Consider the following 9,683-nt stretch of genomic DNA (forward strand, 5'->3'; position numbering starts at 1 on the left):
GGAGTTTCGATCCATGTATAGAGAACATAATACAATTCGTATTACGACCAATAAGATCTATATTTTACGACAAGACAATCGATCAGTAACATTGTATGCTTCACAATTTCGACAACTTGCAACTGATATCAAGTAGGATGATGCTGCACTTATTAGCCAAATTCTCTACGGATTCCAATATGAGGTAAAAAAAATTAATGCTCAACTTACCTGATCCTCAAACATTGAGTCAAGCAATTGACTTTGCTGTGAAGTGCGACATCGCCTTTTTGAATTTCAATCTGAGAATCGTACAAGTAGACCTCAATATTACTATAATTCAATGGCAACACCGATACCTCTTCAACACATACATTCGGAAGTAGAGGATATGTAAATTGATACAATACGTTTCAAACTTCTTACTGAGCAAAAAAAGACTCGTCGTCGTCAAGAAGGATTATATTTATATTGTAGAAAACCAAAAAATACTACTCAACATTGTCAAAAGAAACGACGCAACCACAAAATGAGGAATATGGCTGTGAAAGAAGACAATATGTCAGAAAACAAGTTTGTCCAGCTACAATAGGGACTGTGCGACTGGAACCTTGTACAACATCTAGTAAAGGTCCTATTCTCTCCTCAGAGCCCTCTCTTTGTTTTATATTAAATATTATTTTAGAACCTAAACATTACAAAGCTTCTGCCTTGTTAGATTCAAAAGCCTCAACATGTTTCTTCAATGAAGAATTTACTAAAAGACATATCATATCTTTAGTAAAGAAACTAAACCTGTTCATGTAAAAGTTATAGATGGTCGTCCATTGTCTTCTGGAGATATTACTCATGAAACCCTTCCTATAGAAGTAATAATCAATGGTCATAATAGCTTTGTAGTATTTAATATCATTAGATCTCCCTCTAATCTAATCATTTTAGGTTTATCGTGGTTAAAAAAATACAACCTTCAAATAGATTGGATTTCTCGAACTCTTACGTTCTCTAAAAGTATAACTAAAAATGTAATTAATCAAGTAGAGAGTCATAAGTCCAGTTCAATTAAACCCGTGTTTATAGGTGCAAAAGCTTTCTTGTATGTTGCTATGAAAGAATCACCATATATTATTTATGCCACACCTGTTTCTATTGGTGGAAAGACTTCAAGTGGCATTCCAAGCCAATATCAAGAATTTCAAGATGTATTTGAAAAAAAAAATGTGGATACACTCCCAAAACATTGTCTCTATGATTGCTCAATTGACCTTCAAGAAGGAGTACAATTGCCATTCGAACCAATCTATAGTTTATCACAAAATGAATTGACTGAACTCAAGGAGTATATTGAAGAAAATCTAGCCAAGAATTTCATACGCCATTCTAAATCTCCGGCAGGAGCAACAATTCTATTTGTGAAGAAAAAAGATGGATCATTGCAGATGTGTGTTGATTACCAAGGACTCAACAAGATTACCATCAAGAATAGGTATCCACTACCTTTAATATCTGGACTTCTTGATCAGCTAAATCAAGCTAAGATCTATACAAAAATAGATCTCCGGGGAACATACAATCTGTACGCATCAAAGAAGGAGATGAATGGAAGACTGCATTTCGAACTAAGTATGGACATTTTGAATACAATGTCATGCCTTTTGGACTTACAAATGCACTAGCAGCTTTTCAACATCTAATGAATGATGTTTTTTGAGAGTTTTTGGACGATTTTGTGGTCTGTTATCTAGACGACATCTTGATCTATTCTAAGAATCTAAAAGAACATGAACTTCATGTTCGTCATGTGTTATAAAAATTAAGAGATGCGGGACTCTATGCCAAGATAAAAAAATATGTATTCTACACTACTGAAGTCGATTTCTTAGGTTACATCATTTCAAATGATGGACTTATGATGGATCCTAAGAAAGTTCAGCTATTATATATTGGAAGATCTCAAAAACGGTAAGAGATGTCCAATGCTTTTTGGAATTTGTCAACTACTATCGGATCTTCATCAAAGACTTCTCTCAAGTTGCAGCTCCACTTACACATTTGACTTGTAAAGATAAACTCCAATGGAATCAAGAAGCGGAAGTTGCTTTTGAATCTTTGAAGACAGCGTTTGTTTCTACACCAATCTTATATCGTGTTGATTTTTTCAAAGCGTTCTTTATGGAAACAGATGCATCAGACTTTGCTCTGAGTGTGGTTTTGTCACAAATGGGAACAAATGACAAACTTTATCCAATAGACTTTTATTCAAAAAAATTCTCAATAGCAGAAATCAATTATGAGATCTATGACAAAGAACTTCTTGCAATTATGCATTCTTTTCAAGAATGGCGTCATTATCTAGAAGGTGCTTCTAGTCCAGTCACCATATATACGGATCACAAAAACCTCAAGTATTTCATGTCAGCATGCATATTAAATCGTCGTCAAGCTTGTTGGAGCATGTCTTTATCAAGATTCGAATTCATCATCACTTATTGGCCAGAAAAATAAGAAGGTTTGTCTGATGCCTTGTCTAGACATTCTTATCTTGCACCAAAAGAAGGAGATGAAGCTTTTGAGCAACGAAGAACAGTTCTCTCAAAGCCCGAGTAATTTCATCTTCAAGCAATAAAATCAACATTGACTGTTGATTTAACTCTTCTCAAGCAAGTCCAGTTAGGTATATCTTCAGACCTTCTTATTTATGATATTAAGAATAATTCTTGTAAATCTCATGATTCCTCTAAATTTGAGTTCAAGAACAACCTACTCTATTTCGAAGGACACCTATATATTCCAGAAGGAGAAGTACATTTATGTATTCTTCAAGCTTGTCACAACTTCTCAACAATAGGACATTTTAGGTACAATAAGACTTTGGAGCTGATATCTAAGAATTTTTGGTGGCCTCAAATGTGGAAGGCAGTCAAAGATTTTGTACAATCATGTGATGTTTGCTCAAGATTAAAAACTCCTCGTCATCGATCTTTTGGACTTCTTCAGCCATTACCCATTCTAAAACAACCATGGTCTTTTGTTTCTATGGACTTCATCACGGATCTTCCAATCTCAGGTTCTTATGATTCTATATTTGTTATACTAGATTGTTTTACCAAGATGGTATATTTTGTACCATGTACAAAATCTATCACATGTAAAGAAACAACTAAGCTCTTTCTTGATAATATCTATCGCTATCATGGATTACCCAAGGATATTATATCAGATAGGGGAACTCAATTTGTATTAAGATTTTGGCGGACTCTTTTCAAGATTCTAAAAATGGATATAAAACTATCTTCGATATTCCATCCTCAAATTGATGGACAAACGGATCGTGTTAATCAAGTTTTGGAGCAATATTTAAGATGTACCATTAACTACTAACAAGATGATTGGACAACTTTTTTACCATTGGCAGAGTTTGCTTAGAATAATACTGTACATTCTTCTACAAAAAAACACCTTTCTTTGCTAATTATGGTTATCATTTACGACTTGATACTTTTGACTTTTCAAAAGTTGATAATCCTACTACGAAAGATTTGGCAATTCATTTGTCAGAGCTACATGCAACGATGAAGGCGCAATTAAAAGAAGCTTAAGAACAACAAAAGATCAATGCGGATGTCTATCGAAAGGAATAACCACCATTCCACATGGGTCACAAGGTATGGTTACTTTGTTGCAATATCAAGTCTACTAGTCTTTGTGAAAAGTTGGACTATCGAAGGCTTAGACCATTTTCTATTTCTGCACAAATCAATCTAGTTGTATATTGTTTACACATATCAGAGTCAATAAAAATCCATCCAGTATTCCACGTGTCTCTTCTTGAACCATACAAGACAGTGGACATAGCAAGAAGATGACAAGCTCCACCTCCTCCTATAGAAGTAGATAATATTGAAAAGTTTGAAGTAGAAGAAGTCTTGGATTCAAAGCGACGTCAAAATAAATTAGAATATCTTGTCCATTGGCGTGGATATGATATTAGTGAATGCACATGAGAGCTTGTAAAGAATCTTGTAAATGCAGCAAAGGTGGTAGAGGCTTTTCATCAATGAAATCCATCAAAATCAAGATGAAAATCTTCTTTAGAAAAGAAACAACATCTAGGCAAGATGATATTCTACTTTCAATCCTTGTTTTTAGCTTCTTTGTAGTTGTGACGCTCAAGAGATGGAGAACCAACAACCAGTGGATTTGACTCAAGAGCCTTCATTTGCTGACTTGCCGGATGAGACATTATGATTGTCACAACCTTCAAGACGACGCAATCGAGATAAAGATCTTTAAGAACGACATATTCTTCCTCGAATAGATGGCGAGATACAATGCGTTTGGTATCACGACCTTGGAAGGGACTCTTAATGTTTGGTGATTTTACTAGAGGTAGGAACAACTCTTGATGGTGTTCCAAATATTTTATTCGAAAGAAGTTATGAAGGCCTTAACAATGATCAAATAATTGGGTGGTCTTCCCGCCTTGGTATAGGACACTACCAATGGTTGAGATGCCCTATCAATCATCTTCGAAGAGAAGAAAGATCAGAGTATGTGGCAAGTACAATTCATCACATCATAGATTTCCTCAATATATGATGACTGCTCCTCGTGGAACTCGTCTCTAGAAGGGGGGGTAATGTCACGGACATACTCATGTAAGCCAATAATTATATATACAAATAGGTAGAAGTAAGTAAAAGTAGGTAAAAATAAATTAATTCTATAGTATTTGATATAGAAGCTTCATAGAAGCTTAATAGATGCTGCTTTGACTTCATAAGTGACTTTAATTGACTTTTTGGATTAGAAACGTGGTCAACAAGTTGGCCATGTGCCACACATGTTGTTAACTTGAAGACCAAGCTAACTATGTGGCCTACACATAAAAAAACTTGCCTTGTAAGTCAAGGCATGTGTCCTACAAAGTCAATACATATTGGAGGTCTTATAGAACGTTGCCACGTAGCCCCTAGTTAGATAGTATATATAGAGACAAGAGTGAAGCCTTCTTCACTCTTGTCAACTCCTTTCTTGCTTCCAGTCTAGTTTCAAGGGTCTCTAGTTTTCTTGTCTTTTGGCAATAGCCATTCCAGTTTCTCTTTCAATATACATACTTATTTATTTATATTTTTTTTTACCTTTCTTTGAGTGAAGGCTCACTTATCTGAATTGCTTTTTCATCGAGTTCTTGTCGTTGATACATATTTAACAACTTGTGTCAAATTTTACAAAGATGAAGAATCTTGAACATTAGATGTTGTATTGCAGAAGTTGTAGCTTTTTGCTCATATGAGGCTTTTTAGATTAAAAAAATTATATTTTTTTTGAGGCAAGATTCTCTTGCTTTGTACATATCTTTGATCTTATGGAGTGTATCATAAGAATCTTAGCTTAAGAAGCTAATGCTTTCAATTATATCAAAGATATTTTTTTTAATGATAATTTAGATACTATATTATTTGAATTGGAGTTGTTATTCAATTATTTTAAAAGAAAAAAGAAAAAAGAAAAATAGTCAATTTGAAATTTATATTTGTTCTAATAATAAAAACTTAAGAAGAACAAATAAGGTGAATATGCTTAATTTAAGGTCTTACTTTTAATTTTTTAGAACTAAGATGAGTATGTTTAATAACTTATACAAAATATGTATTAATAATATTTTTCTTAAATTATATTTTAAGTTGACAATTATAAAGTAAAAATTAAATAATCTAAAATAAAAATTGTAGGATATTTCTTTTCTTTGCTACTATTCACTTATTACTTTATAATTCTAAAATAACAAAGTTTAAAGAGTTCTTATATAATAATGTTTATAGGTCATTTGTAATCAAATTCATAAAAATAGTGGATTTTAGGTTTAAATAACCATACTTATGTTGTTGTTAATTTCTTTGCATTAAAGTTACTCTTTTAAAACTAATTATATTAAAGTATTGTAGAAATAAAACAAATTTAAACATTTTAGAGTAAGTACAAAAGACGGTAGACGCAACCATCTTAAAAGTAAAATTTGTGTCTTAGTTTTTTATTGCTTGGATAAGTGATTGCTAATAAAACAAATTTGTCCTTAGAATCTTATATGCTTTAATGTTTTACTTTTCTTTATATTACATATTCTTTGTTAATAATCCTTTATAAAATTTATTTTTATTTTTATTTTCCTAATATTTTAGTGAAGTTACTAATATCTCTAAAGTTACACAAAAGTTTTTATTTATTTATTTATTTATTTATTTATTTTTATTTAAAATTTTTTTCTAACAATTCCAACATTTAAAACATACTTTATTTCTATTCCAAATATCTTTATTGGTTGTTGGAGATGTTGTTGTTGTTGTCTTCAATCTGATTGCTACATTCTTCTATATTTATCTTTAATGGTGGCTCTTAGTACAAAGATAAATTATTTTTTATTGGATTAAGTAAGTTGTCTAGATAAAACAATGTAATGGTAGGATAAATTTCAAATTAATAATGTATTAATGTATTTACTTTCTCTATAAAATAATTAGATAGTTCTTTCTCTTGCCTTTGATGCATGTTCAATAAGTATTTATTTATTTATTTATTACAAGTCTAAGTTTGTCATCCTATATCTTGATTCTAAAATAGATACAAAATTTGAGCAATTACGATGTGAGGATGAGGGTTGAACAGATTTTTCTGATGCGTTGCGAAAACCATCCGCTTTCATCCTTCATCCAAACGGAGACCAATAAGTCATCCATCCACCCATCCATGTATCCACGGCCAATCCATCCATCCATCCATCCATCCATCCTGGCACACACTCTCTCTTTCACACTCAGGCTGTGAAGCGAGCAAACAAGCGCAGGGCAATTTTCTCCGTTCTTCTCAAGACTTGAGGGTCGGAGCGGCACGATTTGGTTGTTTATCCTCGCTTAATTTGAAGTTCGATTGGATTCTTCTTCGGAAACTGAAGACCCTCCTGCCATGTCGTCGTCCTACGACAAGGTGCGCGGTGGAAAGCTGAGCTTTAAGGGCGGATTGGGTCCAGAGAAGACGATCGACAAGAAAAAAAAAAAAAAGACTAAGAAGGACCCCAAGCAGGATGGCGAAGCCGAGGATGCGGGTGGCAATCAGGAGAAGAGTGCGGAGGATGATGTCATTGATACTGGAACGGGGCACGCCCCCGACGGCAAGAAGAGCAAGAAGTATGAAGAGCTTTTCCCTGTGGAGACCAGGAGATTTGGGTACGTGATCCCGAAGGCCAAATCGCGAGAAGCTGCCTTGGATGAGCGCGTGAAGAAGAAGGCGGACCGTTATTGCAAGTAGGGTGTGGGCTCATTCATGTTGGCGCCTGAAGCTTGCGTGAGTTATTTTTCTCCTCTCTGTTTTGTAAGCTTAAACCTTTTAGTTCTCTGAGGAGGTTAGGGTTGGTAGGTTACTGCCGTTGTTTGTTTTATTCTATTTTTATTTTTTTGAGTACCCTGAGCGTCGTGCGTAGTATGCGCGAAGGCTGTAGGTCGTCATCGCTAATGGTCGGCGATTACATGAAGCCAGTATCGGTGCATGGTGGTCAATTGACTTGGTTGTAATTTTAGGGTTTCCGAACTGCCCCTCTACTTTGGTTTTTGTTGGTTTGTTTGTTTTTTTTCTTTCTTTTTTTCTCCCTGTTAATTGGGAGTGTCGGTATAAGTAGAGTTGAGAGTATTAAGTTCACTATGCATGAAATCTGAAAGCATTGGTTACGGGGTGCAGGCCATTCAGGTGGTGCATTCTCCTGCACATCTGATTTGTAAACGATGAAGTATTGAGCATCCTATTTTGTACATGTGTTGAGGATTTGTTGATGGACTCTGCCATTGTCTGATTGCAATCATTGGCTACCTGTCTGTCCCGGTTTGTAATCACTACAAAGAGCTATGAAGGTGTAGTGGGGCTTTTGTGCGTGGTGATGAAAGGTGTAACCTCAGCTTGAGCGTATCATAGCCCCGTAGTTCTTCTTTTGTCTGAGTCTAACTTTTGACTCCTGCATGTCACACTTAGCAGTTTCCCCAAGATGGCTTTTGTTTGTCATCTTCCGACCGAGTCGAAGAGCTTGTGCTCTGCTAAGCGAAGCTCCTCTGAATCTAGTATCAAGGAGGCACTTTTGCAATTTGCTATAAAGTGACGGGTGGCAAGTCTGTCGAACTGCTTCAACAAGTGGCAGCTCATTGTGTAATTCAAAGCAGTTGGAAGATGTAGCTGACTTGAGATCTGAAGGCTAGTACACTTCTGGAGGTGATCTGTGTATATTCTCATACTGATTTCCTAGCATAGGACGCTCTTTGTAGTAAAGTTAAGATTATTGTGTAAGGTGAGCTCCTAAGTTGCGGATGGATATGAGTGGGGAGTGATTCTCAAATGCTCACATTGCTTGCAAAAGAAGTCTAATGCAATTTATTCTCGTAGTGCTATGGGAGTTCATGGTTGACTGCGAGTGCATCGGGAGATACTCATTTCTGGATACTTGCTGAAAATGCTGATGCCTTGTTGAATCAGGGTCCTAGGATTCGCATATCCGCGTTTAGAGTAACAACAGTGACTATCGTATTAGACTTGAACCTGTTTTTGTGATGCCTTGCAATTTTGGATTATTTATTTATTTATTTTTGTTTGTAATATATCATGTCTTTGTTTGTGTGCTGAACTTCTAATACTGTGAGCTCTTTTTTTGGGGAACTGAAGAGCACTATTTTACTCTCATTTTGAAAGATATTGTTAACTGAGTATCTGTGATTGGACATTGAAATCACTGTTGGGCAATGCTTGTATTTGGTGGACAAATCTATATTTTTCTAATGTGCAAAAATTTGGATATATGAGTCCATTTTTAAGTTCCCGAATCAAGTGTACGTATTGATTCTTCAGCCCCAGAACTGTTCATGCTATTGACCATTGTTTCAGTTTTCGGAACGTTTTCATCATGACAATTTTTTTTTTTTTTCAAAACAAGCTTACGCATTAATTTATTATGTTGAATATCTGTCTGTTTTCATAAAACAGCGAGAGTGACTGACGAATGTAAATCCGGCCGTATTGAAATTTTAAGTTGCAGTAGTATTTATCATTCCAAATCAACACTTCCATGTAATTTTGGCTTACAAAATACTCGAATCCATTCCACTATTGTTTCACCGTATGCTTCTGAATGATCGTGAACACTCTTTGCTGAAAACGTTCTTTGTTCCACTGAATTTGAGTTCAAAGAGAACTTTACGCGTTCAAAGAGATCTTAATCCACAACGTCAACCATATTATTGCGCGCAATGGAAACAGGTTGCGGTCGATGGAAAATCATGAATAAGAAGTGCCTGTTTTATCTCCTTTACTCTCCAACACAACACATGCACTAATTTGATACTATTTCGACAAAATGGAGGAGGTGACAGTTACTCCTTTTTTAAGGTTATCAGGAATAATGGGGTTGGGGCATTTAAGAAGCACGCTATTTAACGATGACCTCAAAAACTAACTAGAAGCGGGTCAATAAATAAGTTTGCAAAATAATGGAACGGAATGAGATGGACATGCGACAACAATGGATGCAATCACGTGGATGGATGATCAGGTTACTAGGATGAAAATGTGGCACGAAGATGAATGAGATGTTGCGATGGCGGAGGAGGCGGCACAAAGGCGGAGGGAACGGGGAACAGGGTAACAGGAACAGGAACGGGGAACGCATCGTC

At 35.3% G+C, this 9,683-nt stretch overlaps 1 protein-coding gene across 2 annotated transcripts; it reads left to right on the forward strand.

Moving 5' to 3' along the window:
* Positions 1 to 6,829: 6,829 nt before the first annotated feature.
* On the forward strand, positions 6,830 to 8,406 carry LOC112275515 (uncharacterized). 2 transcript variants are annotated; one of them, XM_024505930.3, is made up of 2 exons: positions 6,830 to 7,320; positions 7,711 to 8,406. In XM_024505930.3, the coding sequence occupies exon 1, from the start codon at positions 6,943 to 6,945 to the stop codon at positions 7,282 to 7,284; it is 342 nt and encodes a 113-aa protein (XP_024361698.1). In that variant the 5' UTR covers positions 6,830 to 6,942; the 3' UTR covers positions 7,285 to 7,320; positions 7,711 to 8,406. The 2 variants fall into 2 exon arrangements, with proteins under 2 accessions (XP_024361698.1, XP_024361697.1); XM_024505929.3 differs by having other exon boundaries at positions 8,002 to 8,406.
* Positions 8,407 to 9,683: the final 1,277 nt, after the last annotated feature.

Source organism: Physcomitrium patens, chromosome 23 (genome assembly GCF_059467195.1).
Source record: "Physcomitrium patens ecotype Gransden chromosome 23, ASM5946719v1, whole genome shotgun sequence".
NCBI lineage: Eukaryota > Viridiplantae > Streptophyta > Bryopsida > Funariales > Funariaceae > Physcomitrium > Physcomitrium patens.

Excerpts from the sequence above, each read along its gene's own strand:
- LOC112275515 (XM_024505930.3), top strand. The coding sequence starts at position 6,943 with ATGTCGTCGTCCTACGACAAGGTGCGCGGTGGAAAGCTGAGCTTTAAG.